We start from the raw sequence: 22,161 nt of genomic DNA, 5'->3' as shown, positions 1-22,161 counted from the left end.
AGATGAAATTATAAATGGTGAACAAGAATTTACACAAGCTTTAATCTAAGTACTATAAGATTCTAAAAAATTAAGAATGGTTTTATCTGAAACATAATGTCAATAAATTTTGGTATTTTTAAGCCTTTGAAGTGGGGTGAAGGAAAAATAATACTACTAACAAAATGCATAAATGCATAACTGTATCTTAGGAATCTGAAAAAGATTGAATTTGAAATTTTTCTAGTAACAAATTGATAAATTACATAAACAAGTGCTTTAAATTTTAAACAAAGGAGTTAATAGTACAGTAATTAAATTTTTAACTGGTATAAAATTATTCTTTACTAGCAGACCTGGCAATGCTTCACTATTGCTAGATTTGAGTATATGTATATATTTATATATAGAATAAATGAACGCAATTGAAAATTTGATAAAACCTTAACAAAATGAACATTACAGAACTTCACAAAATTTAACCTTTCCCCTTTACCCTTTCTCCTTTCCCATTTTCATTTTTACCATATTTCCTTTTCCTTTCCCCTTTCCCTTTCAACTATTTCCATTTCCTTTCCCCATTTCCGTTATATCTTCACCTTTCCCATTTTCTTTTTTATCATTTCCCATTTCCATTTCTTTTTCCCCATTTGCCCCTTTTACCACTGTCTTCATCTTTCCTTTTACCTTTTTCGATTTTTCCCTGCACGTAAATCGATCCAGTAGTTCTTTAGTCTATAGTGGACACACTTATTGGAAACACTGAAATGAAATCGTAAAATATTTAATATAGCGTGTGTTGCTTTTATGTCCAACAGATAATGCTGTTTTTACCTGTCCACAGGTGTGAGTGATATCTAGGTACATAAATTGTAGGTATATAAAAATACATGCATATTCAAATGCAACGTTGTGTCAAAATTTCAAAGCAACTCGTGAAGAACTTTTGGAGATTTAAGAGTTTGAACAAACGAACATTTACATAGATTATTATGAGATATCAAACATAAAATGATGAACAAACAGTTTATAAACAAAACAACTTATTTATATGTCTGTACTATATTAAAAGAAGCTTCTAACTGTTATGGCTACAATGAAAATCACAGTAATTTAAAAAAAAATGAGATAAAAGAACATGCTTTTTCATTACAAAACATTTCTATCATCGCTGGAAATTCTTTGCAGTTTAATCATTAAAATTCTTATTTTTATTTTCATAAAACATTTAAATATTAGTAACAAAAAAATGTTCGGGATTTTAAAAATTTTTGGGAGTGTCTGTATCAATGGGGCTTTTTTTTATTGATTGTGATAATTACCAGAATAAGATTTATGCATAAAAATTTCAAATAAAAAGATTTTTGATTTTGGAAGTTCTCTTACTCAGTGGAGACAATTTAGTAAAACTTTTTTACAAAGAAAGTGATCATTAACAAAAAAAAAAAAAAAAAATTAAAAAAGATTTGTGTAAAAATATTGAAAAAATAAAGCATAACTCTTATGATCTTATGATAATAATGAAAAAGACTGCTTCTTGTTTTGGGTCTGGAGTGCATTAAAAGGTCCAAACTACTTACATTTTAATTACCCTTAAATTGGCAGAAAAAAAATTTTTTTTTAAAGGTGGCTATTTTTTTAGAGGTGGGTAATAAATGAAAAAAAAAGGATATTCTAAAAATAAGAAGGTTAAGTTTAAACATTTTCTTAGGTAAAATTTCTTCTAAATATAACACCCTCTCCAATAAAGGCTAAAACAAGAATATAAAAGTTTTCAAAAAACCTTTCTGTATTTAAGGTTTGGGGTTTATAATTTTGGAAAATTGTATACATTTTTTGATAGCTCTATACACAATGTATAAAATACCAAAAAGGTTTTAAAATATTAAAACCAAAGGGAGATAGAGAAAAAAACAAGCATATTTCAATTTTAAGAGACGAGGGTTGATTTTTGAAAACTTTTTTTGGAATTATTTATATATGCAATGTAGGTAACAAATTTAATAAAGCTTTTTCTAGATTGCCTCTAAAGAAAACTGAAATTGATTTTTTCGTGATATCACTCCACCTCCCGAATGAATTTTGAAAAAAGAATTAATATGATTAAGGCCCCACATGTAGATATATTTAGGCCTATTTCGAAGTAAATCAATTTGGTCAATCCTGAGATATAAGACCAAAAGCAACGACAAACATTTACACATAATATGTATATAGTGTATATATTATATTGTGCATATATGTATGCACAATCATACATATATATATATATATATATATATATATATATATATATATACTTTTTTGTCCAGTTGAACTAGTTGACCCTAAAATATAAAATTTTGTAAAATACCAGATACCCCATTTTTGACACGATCACCATACTTTCCCGTTTAATATAGCTTTTCTAGCTACATTCGTCAGGAAACTAAAAATGAAAATTTCAAATGATCTAAGGATTGAAAGCTGCCATTTGTTAAGATTTGTTCAATTATAGTATTTAGTAGTTCGCAATCAATAAAATATAATGAAAACTAGTAAATTTAAATTATTTTAAAAATTCACGCAGTAAAACCTAAATAATAAGAATACGTGTAACTCAAAATTGTAAAGTTTACAAGAGCAACTCTAGGTCTTCTTTCATCACCAACAATTGTCATGTGTTCTTAATATCACAATCTCATTTTCTCAGTTTCCACCCTTACACTATTGCTTTAGATCATTTTATATCAATTCTGCTCCTCTGGTCTTGGTTTTCTTTTATGCTCTCAGTAACTTTATTTCTTCAACTAAAAACCTGCTCCAATTCCTTTATGTAATCTTCTATGACTTTACATTTATTTTACATACAAAACCACATTTTATAGTTATAACTATGATCTAGCATCTTGTGATATAGGTTTTAAACTGATACATTACACAATTAAGGAATGATTTCCACCACCTCAATAACTGTTTCTCTTACAGCCCTAGAAAAAATGGTAGAAAAAGCCACCTAGCAAAATTGACGTTTTTTTCTTTTTTTTTTTATAAAAAAAAGAAAAAACTTAGTATATGTTACTTAAGAAACAAGTAGAAGATTAACATGAAAACATAAAATTATACATAAAACATGCAAGAACACAAAAAAATATAAAAACATAAAAAAATGTAAAATTAATAATAATTTTTATTTATATAAAAAAGAAAGTTAAAAACTTGCCTAATGTTCCAAGTCGATACTGTATAGTTACAACCACAACTCCTTTAGTAACAAGATCTTTAACACCATACTGTGATCCAGAACCCCTTCTAAAACCACCACCATGTATCCAGAATACAACTGGCAAACCTGCATCCTTTCTTTCACCACGTTTTGGCAACTAATTTACAAAATAAAATAGATACTCAGTAATCTCTCATTAATATTCCATGGCCATCATATTCTTTAAGAATCAGATTACCATGTAAAATATGAAAACTGTAGACATAACATTCTTTTTATATGCATACTTTCAATTGGAAGCCATTTTTATTTCCTTCACAGTCATTTACTAACCAGCTATCAAAAAGTAATTAATTTTTTTAAAGATAAAAACTATGGGCGGCAGTAATAATGCCACCTTAACACAGCAGTGTTGTAAGATTCAGTATGGATCTAATAGTGTTAGAAAGAAATTTGTGTTGCTCTTATTAATTTAATAACAACTATTTAAAATGTGTTCTGCAGCTGAGAATCCTGCTGGCAGTAAAGCATATTCAGTAACAAGATTTCTGTTAGGACGACAGGAAAATGTGGTTGAAATCAGTTTTAGGCTCTACAAAGATTAAGCAGAGAATTTAATGAATGAGTGTGTAATGAGATATTGGTGTTGTAGTTTAGAATGGGAGGGCCAATACATGTATTCATGATGGAAATGTAGTCACCCACTGGCTACGAATTATTAACTGGTTAAAAAGTTTTGTAATTAGTACAATGACTAGTGATTCTCCATGACTAAACTGATTTATTTGATTTGAGTGTTATTTTATGCCTTTCCTATATTGTCACTCTACCATCCGTAGTTGACGTGTTTCAGAGAACCTACATTCTCAAAACTATTTTTAATTCTGAGTCTTCCTGTGTTAGAATCATTGAGTAGATAGCGATTTTAAGTTCCTCCCACTCTCTATCCCTACTATCATGGTCTATTCTGCTTTGTCCTCCTGCCTTAACAGTTATATACAATTTCTTGAAATTAATCGTTCTGATTCTTTATTTTAAGTTTTAAATTTTTAAATATTACGTCGAATTGAGTGTTTACTTTTTCATTAATTATCTTTTGTTCTTTTAACTTTAGCTTGAATATTTTCATGTTTTCTAAAATATTTAAACGATTTCATTTTACTGCATAGTGTAATATTTTCATGGATTTTATCATTTCATTGCGAATATGTCCTTTTTCTATCAAATGTGCTGCATAAATTGAATATTTTTTCTTGTATTTATATGATCTCCTATTTCATTAAATCTTGCTTTAAATTCTGCTCCATTTATACTATACATGTCGCATTACATCACATTTTATTTTGTATATTCCATTTTTGCTGTAGTTGTCTTTTTCTTCTATATTATTTCTAAATTTATTCCTGATAGTATTATTTGTTGTAAATGCTATATTTATGTTATATTTCTAAAAAAAAATCCTTTGGTTTATATATTTCTTTCCCATAAATGTAAATTTGCCCATTTTGTTTTTATTCTTTTGCCCTATTGCTGTTTTTTTCTTTCTTGTTTATCTCTTAAAATAGTCTCCTAATTATTTCTTCTTCATAATCATTATTCACTGCCATTTGAAAGATAATATTTAGTTATTTTTCGTATTCCAGTTTACTTAACGGTAAACCGATTACTCTATTGAACATATGTTTAAACACAGCTAATTCATATTCACATGGATGGTTGGATTTTGCATTTATAATGTTATCTGTATAAGTGAGTTTTCTATGTATGCCAAATTGTATTTCTGGTCTTCTTATAATTTTAGAATCTGAAAAAGTTTATTGTATTTTTTTTTTTCCATTGCAAACATTTATGTATTTTGTTAATTTCATTTAATATTAAATCTCCTTTGTTTCTGTTTTTATCATTTACTATTATCAGCAAGTCATCCACATATCTTACATATTGCAAAGTCATAATTTTCTAATATCGTCGATACAAATTTTTCTTCTGTATATTGAATAAAAAAATTCACTTAAAATTCCTAATAACGGGTTTCCCATTCTTTGTCCGCCTTGTGGTGTATATATTTTGTTATTGAATTTAAACTGGTTTAGGTGTAAGATAGATCTCAATATGTCTACAATCTCTTTGTTCGGACTTCCACTACTATTATTTTTCTTTTAATTTATTTTCTAAAATAAAGCCCCAGAGACTACGCGTCCGTCTAAGGCGACGACGAAAATTCCAAGCTGAGCCGACAGCAGAAATCCTGAGATCGTGGCTACGCCGTAAACCACCGGAATCGAATTTTCGTCGCGAGTATCCCTAAGTAATATATTTCCTGACATTCTGGTGCTCCTGCCCCGCCTTTTACTGTTGGAATACCTCAGGGACCTTCTCCAGTGCCTGATACATTGACTTATGGACCTACTAACCCGGTATAGTTAGGCAAACTTTTGCGACTGCTGTAGTGAAACGCCCATTCAGTAGAAGGCAAAGATGGAGGTGCTTTGGCGTCTCGTTGAGGACCTGTAAGTCCACGTGATACTGCTAGCAGAAACGCATTTAAATCCGGACAAATCACAGGCCCTTCGGGACTATTTTTCATATAGAACAAATAGGGTAGTGCCACGTGGGCATCACGCCAGCAGTGTAACCGCTAATCTAGTCCATAGACGTATCATGCACCCGCTGGTCGATGTCCAAAACGACGTATTGGCGGTTTGGATAACAGAACTGTGTACATGTACAGCATCTGGACACAGTATACAAACTGGTTTCGCTGTATAATAGGCCGAACTCAGCGGTACCCAAATGAACTCATGGTGATTTCATTTCCACGCACACGTCTTGGAATAGTAATATAGCAAACGCCAATGGCAAGTTGCTATACGAGCGGGTGAGGGGACATAGGCTAATCGTTGTGGGTCCCGAAACGCCCACTTAGGTTCACGCGAATGGTCAGTCGAGACCAGACGTGCTCGACTGACGCTCCTGAGGGCGGTGTCAGTGCAATATGCGATCAAGACAATTGAGATACTCAGCTCTCATTACTCTTTGGTTATGTTGGAGCTGAACCTAGTTGGTGGGAGGGGGGACGAGACCGTCCACTCCGATAGCCCGTAAGTCAGTTAATTGGAAAACCTTATGAGGATCTCCATAGTGATTTGAGGTCGGATGATTCAGAACTCTGACTTCATTGAAGGAAATTGACGATACGGTCGACCGCGTCACGTCGTCAGTAAAACGAGGCTTTGTCACACAGCATTACGGAAAGGGCCACACGCTCGCTCGGAAATAATTTCCTGCCTCATATCTTCGATGCGATATAGGAGAAGCCCCGGTTGAGGAGCAGATACCGCCTCCCCTGGCTCCCGAAATAAGCGGCATGTTAAAGCCAAACGGCCAGAGTGAAGCTGCTGATGAGAGCATCGCAAGGAATCGTGGTACGATTACCTCGTCACGATACGGACGACAAGTCTTCGGTGTTCGGTGTACTTAACCGCGCTAGCCCCATTTCACTGGCGACTAAAATTCTCATAATCAACTTTATATACTGCCAATATTGACCTACACCTATCCGGCATGGTGAACGTTGCTGTGCGCCTGGCTCTAGAAAAAGCTGGAGATTGTCCAAAACATCGCGTTGCGGACGATTTTTGGAACACCGTGTTACAAGTAGATATAAATACAAGCGCGCAGACTCTAAGGGAGGGCCGCCGTGTCCGAGCACCGGCATCTCAGAGACATCTGCCGAAAGGATCCTACCCCGCAGAACGTAACGAAAAGGCCTCATATGCTGTGCTAGAAGAACCACCGTAATGGTGAGAGGTAAGTGAAGCAATGACAAACCAGGCCGGAAGCCTCTCTATCGGATGATCCTTCCATGAACCTCAGAGCTCACCGTGGCCCTGAAAAGTTTAATAAAATATAACGTTTTTTATTTTTTCAAAATTAATTTTTATAAATTTTTTCCCTTTTACATTGGTAAGGGCACGCATATAATGTCAGAAAACGACGATAGTTTAGCCGAATTTGCATCTGAAGTACGATTTTTAGATGGTTAAAATTGTTAACCTCCAACTTTTTTGTGACCCTGAAAAAGTTTTTATTAATAAACGGGCTGCATTAATACGCGAGGAAACGCCGAAAGATACAATAACTAAGGTAAGTTTTGTAGTCGGTGTATGAATTTCCCCCAGAGGTACGGTTTTTTTGAGGGTTAACTTCAACATTCACCGTGGGCCCGAACCATTTTACAGATTATAATATTTGATAAATTTAAACAATTTATTTTATTTTATTTTGACTTTTTATTAGGTGTAGGCGAGTCGTTAATGCCGGGAATCGGTGTTACATTCCCGGTGTTAGTTACGGTGTTTTACATTCGAGGCGTGTTTTTAAATGGTTGACCTTGGGACTTTTATCGTGGTCCGGAAAAAAAATTGTTTTATAGATGGAGCCCAAACAAATGCAAAAGAGAACACAACACCCTTGGATTTCATTATTTAAGGTAAGTGGTTCGAAGGGTGATCGGGAATACGCCGAGGTAAGTCTCTATTTGGTTAACCGCAGATGTCTCCATGGCCCTGAAAACCTTTTAAATATGTAATGTTTGAAAATGTTCAAAATTAATTTTTAGGGAATTTACTTTTTTAAATAGATTGGGGCACGAAATTAAAGTCGGAAATCCACGACAGATTTGTGAATTTAACTCGTGAATGATTTTATTTTAAGCCATTTAAAGTAGTTAACCTCGTCGTGAATTGTAGCCCAGAAATTTTTCAAAAAATGTAATGTTTGAAATTTAAAAAAAAAATTTTTATATAATTCTGCATATTTACATAAATGGGCAGAAGAGCAAAAATAAAGTCGGGAATTAATTGAATTTTTGTGAATTTCTTTTGCGAGATGATTTTTCAGCCGGTTAAAATCTTTAACCTCAACAAAATTCGTGCCCCTAAAATCTTTTCTGTCGACGCTCCGTGGCCACCTATTTATGGCAATGCGGTTTTGTAAGGTGATGTATTTGTATTTCCTTTATAGAATTAGAGCATGTTCCTTTTCTTTTGTTTAAGGTATGTTTGAAGGCTGTTGCAGTGATTCAACTGAGAAGGACACTTTTTTCGGCCTCGCAGTACTCACAAACCCTTCCTAGATGCACGTGTGTCTAGAAGAAATAGAAGTTGCTTTTTTCTTCGAACTTCTTCCTTATACACTTCTCATTGGAAATTGAATAAAGCGATCGCCACCCCTTAGGTGAAAGCAAAAATTGCTATATTTTAAGTCACCCAACATTCTCTTTCCAATCCAAAAAGATGAAGAAGACCGCCGATGGACAGCAACTGATTTGGAAAAAGAAGCACAACAATTGCTTGACGGAAGAGAGAAGGGGCCAGCACTTTCCCCTGTGTTGCCTCTTTTCAGGTCCACGGGACAATTTGAGTTTTACAGTCTGTAAATTATTTACAACCGGTTTTACGGAAAGACAGGCTAAAGAAGAATGAAGGACTCACTACTACAGATTGAATGCGGCCCAGGCATGATGGTGAAGGCAAAGTGAACGAAGAAAAGTTTCCTAACTTCGTTTCACCAACCGACCATCCTCTTTTCCTAATTCTTACAATTTAGGTCACTCAGCAAATGTGACTCCCTCTGGCGAGGGGAGTGCATTGCATCCTCTAACTACGACCACTAAGAGACGCATTCCAGCTAGGTAGAATAGCGTTAGCACCGAAAGGACTTCAGTGGACGGTCTGAAGGGGAATCACACTGGGAGAACGAAGTACATATATGCGGCTAAATCTCCCAAGGTCAGCCTAAGTAAATCTTTTCAATCTGGTCTAAAGGATCGGAATGCAATCCACAACTCTATCCGTAAATAAATAAACAAATTAAAATATAACTGGCAAATATACCTACCCGATGAAAAAAATGACATACCAGCAAGAGGCCCGCAGGGTTCCGTTCTCGGTCCCCTGCTGTGGAACCTGGTATTTGACGGGTTTCTGGGATTGACATTCCCAGAAGGGGTAGGGGCCCAGGCATTCGCCGATGACTGTCTCCTTTTACTTCGTGGTAATTTACGACCGCAGCTGGAAGATCGAGCGCAAGCGGCCTTGTCAACCGCGGAGGGCTGGATGGACATTCAAAATTTAAAGACTTCTGTGCCCAAGACGAAGTTTATGCCTCTCAAGGGTGCAGACACCCCACATTAAAACTAATGTGGGCGTTTCGCCCACATTAAATATAAAGGTTGTGTAAACAGCCAAGTGAGAGTTCATAAGTACCCAGGTGTTTTGTTTGATGAGAAGTTGCTGTCTACCACAAAAGGCGAGTAGCGGCGGACGCCGTCTCCGTCATGCACAAACTTAGGAGGATTGCTCGGAAGGACTATGGGTTGTCTGGCCGTCAAATGTACATGGTGTACCGAGGTGTCTTCGAAAGCATGATCTCTTTCATGGCGCCCGTTTGGGCGCATAGATTGGATATGAATAGAGCACTTGTTCAAAATTTAAGGAGTGCTCACCGCAGGGCCTTAATTGTATGCACTGCTGTTTCTAAAAAACAACCTCCTACGAGGCTACCACCGTATTGGGAAAGGCTCTCCCAATCGACTTAGTTCGGGCAGCCATGTGGAGATTGCGAAGAGACCGGGGCCGAGATATTTGGAATGCGGTTTCGGGCCGGGACAGTAACGGAACGGAACGGTGATCACAATGCACCAAATCTAAATTTTGTTCAGTTGCCCATCTTCCGCCTGCAGCAGAGCATTGCGATGGAAGCATGGCAGCTGGAATGCGTCACCACGATTAAGAGAAGATCCCTGTACAAGTTTATACGGGATGTGGAGGGATGGTATGCATCGAATTCGTTTTTAAGGGCTACGGGTGCCCAGGTGCTCACCAACCATGTTAATTTGAACCAATATCTGTTTTGGTTCCACCTGGTAGCTGATCAGCTGTACGTCTGCGGTGAGGTCCAGTCAAATGAACACCTGATGTTTGACTGCCTTACTCTTGGGGGGAACAGAGACCAGGCCACCCTGGAACTTAGAGGTCAAGGGGAAAATTGGCCACTCACAGCGGCAAGTCAATGTGACGAGAGCCGCATTGTCAGATCGTGTGGGAGTTCCTTGATGCGGTTGCTATGTTCAATTGATATCAGTAGTTTACTTAAGGGAAAGACTCCTACCGCACTGCTGTGGGAAGCTAACCTAGAGGTATATGGCTGATCAGCAGCCAATTAAAGCTCCAAGTGCTTTAATATGGTGGACAGGTACTTGCTGGCATTCAGCAACCTAGGCATGGCAGCGGATTGCTGTCTAGACGAAGTAAATTTTAATTTATGGATGTCATATATATTTTTAGTAGTTGAAAGGGTGCGCCTACTCATTTTAGTAAATATATGACAAGTAAGCAGCTGGGACATGTAAGCCAGTGATGTATGGCACCGTGCTTCGTCCGCTCATGCTGTTAGGTAAGCTCCAGGAACTATTTAGGACACTGGTTGCTAAACTGTTTTGTGGCTAAGTAGCCATTTGTGGCATAGACATTCGGTCCTTTGCACTAGGGTAATCAGATGGGGTGGTGGCGGGAGAAATGCCAAGCAAACCAATATCAGCAAGAGACTTTTGTCCAGGCTCTGCAATTAGTAGGGAGATTCATAAATCTTCTGCTATCCTTGTGTTCAACTCTGTTCCAGGAAGACTCAGTGTTAAAAATAGTATTAAGAATGGAGGTACTCCGAAATACGTCAACTAAGGATGTTAGAGTGACAATGCTAGGAAGGGCAGAAAATAACACTCAAATCAATTAATCTAATCCTAGTGGAATACTAAATATTGTGAAAATTCTGATTTATTTCTTTGGATCTCTTGCTGACTTCATAAAATAAAGTGGTCATGGTAACACTAGGTTAACATAACTTTTATGCCCGGGGGTTCATAAACTCCTGTCAACGACATAATCAATAGGATCAAGGTAAAGGTAATCGATAGGGTCATGTTGAAGGTAATGCTTTTTTTTGTATAACATTTTTATAATTTCTTTTTATGTCTTGGATTTTGTGATGAAATTTGCAAATAATTGCATCTTTAAAACTGAGTCCTATCTGACCAATCTGTAAAGTTCTGGCCATACAAAATATAGTTACCGAGATATTAACCATCTTACTAATCAAGTAATACAATCTATCCACACAGCTAAATACAAACAAAATCAAAACTCTGAAACAAATACAACTAAATAAAAAATGTAAAAAACTTTTTAAAAACCACTCTTATATTAAAAGCACTAAAAAGTAGAAAATAATTTTAGGACGGTATCTTAGAGCGGATTTGACAACAAGCTTTGATGGTGATATGTATGGTTTTGTGAAGTTATAACTTCAAATTGAAAATGTGATGTTTTTGCCATTTTTTTCATATGTATGATGAATGCCTAAAGAGTGGGGTGTAAAAATTTGTACCTTGACACGAACACCTCACACCCCCACTCTTTAGGCCATTCATCATACATATGAAAAAACTAACAAAAACATCAAATATTTAATTTGAAGCTATGAAGCTATCACATAAACTTAAATATTACTATCAAAGTTTGTTGTCAAACGCATTCTGAGATACCGTCCTAAAATTATTTTCTACTTTTTTGTGCATTTAATACAAGAGTGGTTTTTAAAAAGTTGTTTAATATATTTTTTATTTTTCTACTTTTTAGGCTTCATTACTTTACAGCTGCACTAGCGCACAGGTTTGAGCGATCTTTCGAAGTTTTCATGCTTCCAGTTTCCAATACTGTAAACTGGAGTAATTAAAAAAAGTTTATTTTTTAATTAAAAATCTTTGAAATTATCGCTAAATTTTCATTTATTAAATTGAATTAATTTACCAATAACCAAGGTCCAGTCGATCAAGAGTGTACCCGATGCGTTAAACAGTTAGCCTCGACCTGCTTATACATACGCCGTTTGAATCGTGAAAATCGGGCGAGTGGTTGCCGGGATATTACAGCGGCACCCCATCACACCAACTACCCAATTTTTCGAACGGTGCCACGGGTGCAGTTGCAAATATTATTCGACGGGTACCACTGAGAGCAGACGGTAGTATTGAGGAGAACAAAAAAATTTTTCAAAGCGCTAGGAACGACCGTTTTCGAGATATTTGCGATTTTCATCCGAAAATTTGAATCTGGTTAAAAAGTACTAAATTGTCCCAAAACTTCGGTCGTTATTGTACAGAATTTGTAGAAGCAACTGTATACCTTATAACATATATCTATAATATATATCCTATAATATTACCTATATCTATAATATAACATATAACCTATAATATATATCTCACTTGTTTATAAAACCATATGAACGAGGTTGCATAAATTCAAGGGGAATTTTTTTTACTTTATTAGGGGGCATTTTTTTCAATAATTAAAGCATTTTAGGACTTAAAAATGTTGCTAAAATATATTGTCATCAGGAGCAAACCTTTATGCAAAGTTTCAGCGGGAATGGATAAGCAGAAGTGCTTCAAAATTCGACCGAAAGGTTCCATACCATGAATCTCACATAAATCCATCTTACATATATAGTCCAAGAGTAAGTTGATATAAGAGTGGTAAAAATTAAAACAAACACCACTAGCAAATAATAGCGTATCAGTCAAATCAGATAAGAATAACAACAGCTATCATTAACAATGACACATTAAATGGTAGGCTCTAGAAAACGTTATTAAAAGTTAATTTATCAAACTAAGAAAGGATCCAATAAGCAAATTCCAAACCACAATTTTAACAAAATTTTTAATTGGTCCATACACATTATATCTAATACAGAAATGAATTTTCTAAAATATCTACTCTAAGAATATCATCAAATCTTTTTGTAATTCCTACATTCCATATCATAAATTACTAATTGCCCTTGTCCACAAACCTTATTTATAAATGGATAGGGTTATCAGAAAATTCACAGAATATATTACTATTAACACATATAAAAACAGCAGGCCTCATAAACAAGAACGCATTTAAGATCAAAATACTAGCATTATTATACAAAACCAACCTACATCAGTAACAAAAACACTCTCCATTCTTAAATATTATTACAAAACAAAAACTACTAATAAGTATCACAGGCTGATAGCCTTTTTAATGGCTTCTCAGACTACTCAACAAAATCATGTCACCTGAAAGCCACAGAAAACCAAAGAGTAATGCAAATCTACAGAAAATAAATAAAAATATTATCAAAGCTAGATTAAACAAAAAATACATCACATTAACTTACATTAAAAAAGATTCTGGGTAAAGAAAATAGCTAAAAATAAAAAAACCTAGATAAATGAACTTCAGAACAATAAACATAACAAAATAAATCATTATGTACAGAAAACATTCACTAAACAAACACACTGCCCCTGGAAAAAATAAACTGAACTGTTCTGACAGGACAATGTTCTACATTGGTCAAACAGGCTACAGCTTTAAACTAAAGCGACAATAAACAAATAAAAGCCTCTGTAGTAAACTAACATCTATCAACCATTTCATAGTTACAATTATAAATCTATCAACATTGACAACTATCTTGATGTTCTATATTTACACAAAATAGTTCCACGTATTAATATACTTGAACATTATGAAATTTGTACAGGCATGATTTAAATCCAAGATATTTGCCAAGCTTAAAAAACAAAATATTGCTGATATCAAGGGGAGAATACCAGCCACTAAACAATGGCAGAATGACTGAAAATATTATGATTTAAGTTATGGATATTACATTTAATTTTTACTTCAATTTATTTATTTATCTGAATAGAATTTTAGCCCCTTACACAACTGAGTAAAATAATCTCATGAAGTATATAACTAACACAATACTAACTAGTAGGTTTGTTATACAAACAGTTTATTTTTAAATAAACAAAGTTCAGTTAATGTAAATGTAATTGATTAATTATTCTTTACAACACAATAGAAAGAGAAAGAGCTGTCAAGTCAACATTTGACAGGGTTAACGGTTTAGGTCCTTCACCAGGAAGCAAAAAAATATATTTCTCTTTCTCTACAATATATAAATTAAATCAATGCTTATCTACTGTTGAAAAGTAATTTTGATGGAGCATTTATTTGAACTGTTAAATTCATAATCATTGGTAAGTAATAGTTTAACCAAAAGGGCCTTCAATCCCCAATATAAAAAAAAAATTAATAATATAGACTAAAAGTATATTTATTGAAATTACATCATTTTACTCCAAGGGTATGACGAGGCTGATTTTTCACCAAGGGCACTGGGCTAAAATTATATGTTTGTAATGTTTAGATGTGATTAATTCTTACCTTAGGAGTAAATACATTTAAATACAGACAATCTTCTTGACCAATTACACCTCTGTTATTGGGAAGTGGTTGAGGACATGGTGGGGCAAATTTTGTAGCACTTATTTTACCCGTCATATGTAGTCTGACTGGTCTCTGTAAAAAAATAAATAGAATGATATGATCAACCTATGGTAGAATGGTAGAAATCATATCAACCTGTAACTAAATAAATCAGTAAGAAAGTTTTAATACTCAAAACATAAATATCCATCTATTAGAATGAAATTAATTTTTAAAAAAGTAACATTCTAAAAAATAATTTTCCATTTGTTTTATACTCAAATGAAACAGAGAACTACAGAGATTTTAGTTAATTTCTAAACAATGATCTATATAACTAACCTGAAATTGATTATCCATCATGCAGAAATCAACTTAAAAAAATAAATAATGATTTAAAAGAAAATTATGTTTGAGAGGACAAACTTTTAAAGATTATTTATTTTTAACGTTATCTGGATCTTTAAATTTGAGCATTTTACACATTTAAAATATTTTAATCACATATTATTTAGTCACTATTTAAATTCTAAAAGAGTACACGTCTTACTTACTGTGTGTTAAAATTAAGCAAAAATTACAATTAAAGGTTCACAACTGCTGTAATAGATATTAGGTGTTTATATTTTCTCTCCTTAATAGACAACATTTGTAACATATTGAACAGGGTCCGGCATATAAACCTGAAGGATTTTTGAGGGATAATAATTAAACTGTGTTTCGTACTATTAAACAATTTAATATATCAAATTAAAGATCAATTTTTGCAATTTATAGTGAATTACTTACATGGATTTTTTTTATTTGAATATTATGTCGTCCAAATGTTTTTCATTACTCCTCACACACTCACTTAACCTCATTCTAAAATTTGACATTGCTCGCGCAATCACTTGTGGAACTGCTTCAATTTCTCGTTGAATCGCCTCCATGAGTTCTGCAATTGACTGTGGTCGACTACTGAAGACTTTATGTTTGAGATACCCTCATAGAAAAAAAATCACAAACAGCCAGATCAGGTTAACGCGCTGGCCAAGGAATGTCGCCAAATCGGGAAATCAAACGTCCAGGAAAGGTTTCTCGCAGAACTCCATTGCGATTCTCGCCGTATTGTCGGTGGCAACATCCTGTTGAAACCAAATTTCCAAAAGCTGCTTTGCGAGACGCCCGATCATTTGCATTACGTTGCTGCACTAACATCATCTTATACGGATGGAATTTCAGGTCGGCATGATGAATTCGTCGTACACATCGATCAGAAAAGGCTAGCGCAGCAGCATGTCTCGCTACTGAACGTCGTGGAGACTGCGTAACAGCTAACCTTACAGGGTTAATGTTTTCAGGCGTTTTCGTCCTGTCGATTTCATTTTTAAAGCAGCCGATGTGTTCCTAAAATTCTTCACCCGCAACAATATCGTATTCTACTAGGAACAGACGCGTGTCGATTTAAATTGAAATGTCTGCTAAATAAACGCTGTGTTACAATAACCGAGTTATTATTTTTAAAATAGGCTTCAATCACAAACGCTCGTTGTTCATCCGACCACGACATACTGGCTTTTGAAATAGCATGAATATACCTGTCGATGTACAACACTCCCGCCTTTTCATTGACAGTGGTACCAACATAACAATTACTACAAAATCGTCAGATTTATATGCCAGACCCTGTACAAAAGAAAGGGAGTACACTAATCTATTAAATTGCACTACCTACCCAGTTTTCCTAGTTTGATGTATGTAAAGTATCTCAGGTAAAAATTACTAACTGGATTTGTTTTTGGTGAAAGTAATGAGTTTCATTATATGGCCACTTCTTATGATGAGCAGAATAAAGGTTTCACTTGCATTGCTCAATATAGTTTGCATTTTGGTGAGCTTGGCTTACTGATATATGAGAAAAATTTAGTTCAGTGAAGAAGGCAGATCACCGCATTACTTTCCCTAATAATTCTGGTATAAGTTGTTTGTACTATGCCATTTTCATCAAGACTGGTGTCTCATGTCGTTACTTGCAACTGTTACAGTTACAGCACTTAACATACATACATATATATATATATATATATTATAAAATCAAATGTTCAAATCTGTCTATTATTAGAACGGCTATGTCAAATAAGCAGTTTTGGGCTGAGGTAACAGTATCAGGATAAGGAGAGAAGAGACAGCTGAAAGAAGAGAAATGGTAGAAATACATTTAAGGGCTGTACAAAGAAGAAAAATTATGTTAACTGCCAGGATGAGGGAAAAAATTGATGATAATTCCACAGTATGCTACATACTATTATAGTGTATAGGTGGGTCTGTAGTATGCTATGGCATCCCTTCCACTGCTCTTAACATCACTCAGCGACTTCTCATCACACCAGCAGCCAAAATAGTGTATTCCAAAGATCAATCAATTAACTTGCAGTGACTTGCATTATATCTAATTACAACATTACTATTATAATAACGAAATATGTTCTGGTAATTGTTATTACAAATAAAATTATCATTTTAAGATGTATATGAAGTAATTTATTTATTTTTAAAAGTATATGTTTTGTTTTTCAAGTATGTTAAAATAAGGTTTTGCTATAAATAAACAGTAACAATCACATATTACAAAAGTATTTGAAATGAGTTGTTTATTTATTATAGGCTATAATGTTATGATTTTCTTTGATGTGGTGTACTTATTTACGAAAATTATTTTTAAATAGCACTTATGCACCAATAACTAATATTCTTTTCATCTTTGTAGGCCTACAAAACTACAAAATAAAAATATTATATTGTACAAAAAAAATACATAAATAAATAGTGTAAAAGAAATGTAAATAAAAGTAATAAAATTATAATCATTATAAAATTTATTAAAAAAAAAATTATATACTACAGATATATTAAGTTTGTACTACAATAAACGTAAAATTAATTAAAACTTTAATTTGTACTATATTTTTGATAAACGTAAAACATAAAATGATTTCATACAAAATAATTTATATAGCAACTCAAATAAATAAATAACAGAAAAAATAAATGAATATGGTACAATAAACAATTATAACAAAATAAAAATAATAATGACTACAAGTCTGTATCATTTTGAGGTTTTACTTTCATCGCAACCAGCAGCTCATGTTCTGTATGCTGGGTTAGAGGTAGCTTGTAGGAGGGACCTGCCTTTAGATTTTACATATTCTATAACAGAATTTTGTACTACAAATTAGTACTGTCAAATGTGGTACATGGGATTGCAAAATTATGTACATATTATAATAAAAGCATTCACTCTTTTCATTTAACGGCATGATGACTTAAAATTAATATAAATTGTAAATGACTCACTTTGAAATTACATGGAAACTATATTCCAAAGTATTCTTTATATCTAACAGCACCTTGTTCAATGGAGATACTGCTGGTAATGTTACTTTTATTAATGGTTTGTCTTAAAATGGTTGAAACTCATTTAATTATATGTTTAAGTCATTTAGTATACAAAGAATTTAGACGGTAGTTATACTAGAAGATTATTAATATTAATGAAAGAATAATTAATTATATTAAAAGAAATTAAATTGAAATTTAAGAAGAAAAAACAATAACAATTTTAACAGGAGAGAAATGAAAATTTAAAATCTGATATAAAAACTTGACAGTACAATCTTGAACCAGTTGAAAATTTTTGGTAACTCCCCAGAGAAAATATTTTATGAAAATAAATATAGGACAGATATTAATAAGAGGTCAGGAAAAGGTTCGCTAAAAATTTATATGTAGTGTTAATGTTTTAACACACTTGAGAAAATGGAAAGGAAGAAGCGCAAGGGAATGAAAATATGGATCTGTAGGAAAGTAATATAAGCTAGGTGTACAGAAAAGATATTGAACAGGTGAATGAAAACAGATCACTTTTAAATTTAATTAGAAAAAGAAAGGCAAAATTGATCGCAGAGATGTTATGGTATAATCAATTCTTAACAAATAAATTTCTTAAAGATGGCTTCTGTTAATAGTTTTTTAATGGAAAAAAAAATTTTATATCTACCTTACCAGCAAAAAAGATGTGTTTTTTCAAGATCTTTGGTTTATTTCAAACTACCATCAAGAGATAAAAATAATATACTAAGTCAAAGATTAAAATAAGATCTTGAGAATACACATCTTTTTTGCTAGTAAGACGGATATAACATTTTAAATTATTTTTTATTCTCTTAACAAATACATTTGAAGGAAAAGAAGAAAGCAGCTTCAAGATGGCTGTGATGAACAGAGAGGTATGACTAATTCAACAAGGCACCCATTACCTTTAGAAGCTTAATCTAAGTTTGATTTATATCATGTTTGTTTAATATCATGCTTTCGTCCAGTTTGGTGTGTATATACATTTCATTTTGCTGAAGTTATATATATATATACACACACACACACACATATATATAATTTTTGAAATTTCAAATAATTTATTAACATATTGACCACTATGTTAATAAACTGTAATATTACATTAAATATAAACCACCAAAACTCAGTAATTAGGTTCAAATTTACTATGTTAATTTTCAAGAATTGATTTTCATGGCATCCAGAATCTTGATTTGGTATTAAATACTATAATTACTTTATAATTCTTAAAAAAAAAATTAATTTATTTTAGATTGTTCTTTATTTTGAAATTTTGAGGTATTATGCACAATAATAACAAAGTAGCAAATTTTTTTGAATAATTATAATGTAATTATAGAAATCAATACCAGCTGAAGGTATGCTGTGAAAATTGATTCTTGGAAATCAATATGATAAGTTTAATTTACCTAATTACTGTGCACAAGCTGATTTTGTTAAATGAATTCTTTGAATCTATGGATGAATCTGCAATCAGTTTGACGTAGTATTTACCCTAATCAATAATTAAATCTAATTTGTGTTCTTCTGTATAGCTGAGAAAGCATATGTTTTGTTAATTTAATTTTCTTTATCACACATATTTTTTGTTGTTGTAATTTTTAAAGTAATATGATCTTTCCTGAAAGTTTTTTTTTAACCCTGAAAGTTTGGGCAACTTCAAGTAACTGTTGACTGATGTACTCTTTCACTAAATATATTTTCGATTTTGTGCTGTATTTTATACAGCACTTTCTCTGTAAATGTGGGTGCATAGTTATTCATCTGTGCCAGATAATGTAAAAAAGAGTAATTTATGGCAAAATCTTTTAAGATGTATGACTAGACTGATAGGTCAAAAATTAAGACCAAGATTAGTAAATTAAGTTTTAATTAACTAGTTTATCGTTAATTTTAATAGCCAGTATGATTTACAAACAAAATACACAAGGTAAGATAAAATGACACAAACCATATTTATAATGTTTTTTTTTTTGGATTACTTAAATGTAAAATAATATTTTATTATAAAACCTCATAATTAGTGTTGTACAATTAGCATTGTCTCATGGCATATTCAACAGCGGTGGATAAGAAAACAACTTAACTGAAATACAGCATATTTCAGTTGTGAGGAACAAAAAATGCCAGATTTGCAGATCTCAAAAAAAATTATGTGATACTTGCAGTTTTTATTGGATGTGTATATAATTTATTTAATTACAATGATTAAAAATTCTATTACAAAAAATCAATGATAAAATAGATCATTTAACAATAATGTACGCACATCAATTAAAACATAATTACCTGAAATCGAAGTCTTCCTTCAGGAGCTTTTGCATACTTCATTCCTTTAAATGAATAATAATTATCTCGTTCTTTAATACCATTAACTTGTGCCCTACGTGCACCACGCCTTGGAAAAACAATAGCATCAGAAGAATCTTCAAAATCAGGTTCAGGAGGTGGTGGTGTAGTCGATGAAGGTACATTACCAGGATAGTTCTCATCAATAAAATTAATTAAACCAGGAGGCGGAGGACTTGATGCTGGATTACCTCCAACAATTCTTTTAACACGTTCACTAGTTATTTCATTAATAAAAAATAATATTAATATAAAAGAAAAACAGGATGATTTTAGTTTTATACTCATCATGAATTAAAACAAGTTAAGGAAAACACAAAACTGAATGTACTGGCACAATGTTTAAACTAAACAGTAATAAGAGAAAAAATTAATGATTCAACTCATGAAACCGGTTTGTGTAAATAAATAGATGGACTCTTCAGATTATTGTTATTATTCATCTTGGGTCGCAGATCAAGGTTATCTACACTGAATTTAACCAACATAATTATCAGCCTTGAAAAATATAGGAATCAAGAAATTAATAATAATAAAACAAATTATAATTTTTTATATCTCATTATTATTTCCAAATAATAAAAAATTTCTATGAAATATATAAAAATATATACGCTTTAATAGCTAAATTATTCAACATTGTTGGCTCATCAATTTATTCTTAATTTTTATTTTGTACATTCTTTTCCTACATAAAAAAGTGATAAATTTGAATGAAATATTTCATAAACGTTCATTATATTTTGCATAACTTTATGAAATAATGAATTGTGAATAAATAAAAATTCATAATTTTTTGTGATTATCTTTGTGTTAGACATTTTTTTAAAATTATTACAATAAAAGTGAAGTTATTGGGAAAACCCATAACAGTTTTTTACTTTTAGACTGACAAAATAAAGAAAGTAAACTTGATAAGGAAAATTTACGGAAAACTCAAAATCTTTGGGTAATTTGGCTTTTTCTAGTTCCTTAATATTTTGGGGTCACTGGGTCCACAGATGTAAAAAATCTAAGGAGAAATTCTGTATATATAGAGGGTAGTCAAATTAATAGTGATATTTTCCCTTTAAATCTATTTTATTTGAAAATTATTTAATACAGAAAGATATCATTTACATTTTAAAATTTTGTGTACATTTCTTACTTTTTATTAGCATTTCTAGTATTTCTTGCATGCTTTTTACTAGATTAATACATGTCTTTCTGACATTGACATGCCACACTTCCATCAGTTACTGTATCAGCTCTACCTTAGTAGAGTTCTTTTGTCATATTCTCTTTTTCAGTATGACCCATAAATTTTCAATTTGGTTCATGTCTAGACTACTACATGATCAGGAAAGTACTTTAATGCCATTTTATCTCAAAAATACTGTGAATTTCTTTGCTTTGTGGCATGGAGCCCTACCAGGCATGAAAACAAAGTCCTTATCTGCAAACCACTTGTTTGCCTGAGGCATAAGTTCATATTTCATAAGGTGCACGTACTGATCTTGCCTTAGGGTACCCTCAACAACATAAAACTTCCCTGGACCATAAAATAACATGACTCCCCATAGTGTAACAGAAGTAGGATGCTTCACTGTTTGCTGCACGCAGTCTTCTCTGGATTCTTCTCCTATAAGCTCTATAAAGTTTTCTTCACAAACAGTACAAATAGATTCATCACTAAACAATACCTGAAAGAAAAATATGTACAAACAGAACAGTTTGCACCTCATACTGTAGCTCCTCACCAAACGCAGAGCATATTTCATCATGACACTGCAAACGCACAACATATTTGTTGTAACAATTAACAACCTTAACTTGATCCATAAAATTTATTGATTAGCAACCACAATATTG

The 22,161-nt window shown here is 32.6% G+C and overlaps 1 protein-coding gene across 1 annotated transcript in view; it reads right to left on the bottom strand.

The window, feature by feature from the left end:
- Nucleotides 1-20,704, bottom strand: part of LOC142333284 (venom carboxylesterase-6) — a 44,176-nt gene extending 23,472 nt beyond the window's left edge. Inside the window, exons 1-3 of the mRNA XM_075380306.1 lie at nucleotides 20,251-20,704; nucleotides 14,521-14,655; nucleotides 3,182-3,341 (exon numbers count right to left, since the gene is read on the bottom strand). Coding sequence (XP_075236421.1) covers nucleotides 3,182-3,341; nucleotides 14,521-14,655; nucleotides 20,251-20,601 — 646 coding nt within the window. The 5' untranslated portion in view covers nucleotides 20,602-20,704. The remainder of the gene's footprint in view (nucleotides 1-3,181; nucleotides 3,342-14,520; nucleotides 14,656-20,250) is intronic.
- Between the last annotated feature and the right edge of the window lie 1,457 nt (nucleotides 20,705-22,161).

The sequence above is a fragment of the Lycorma delicatula genome, chromosome 12 (genome assembly GCF_047948215.1).
Source record: "Lycorma delicatula isolate Av1 chromosome 12, ASM4794821v1, whole genome shotgun sequence".
NCBI lineage: Eukaryota > Metazoa > Arthropoda > Insecta > Hemiptera > Fulgoridae > Lycorma > Lycorma delicatula.
Note: the sequence above shows the minus strand (reverse complement) of the source record. Positions and strands in the feature narration are given on the sequence as shown.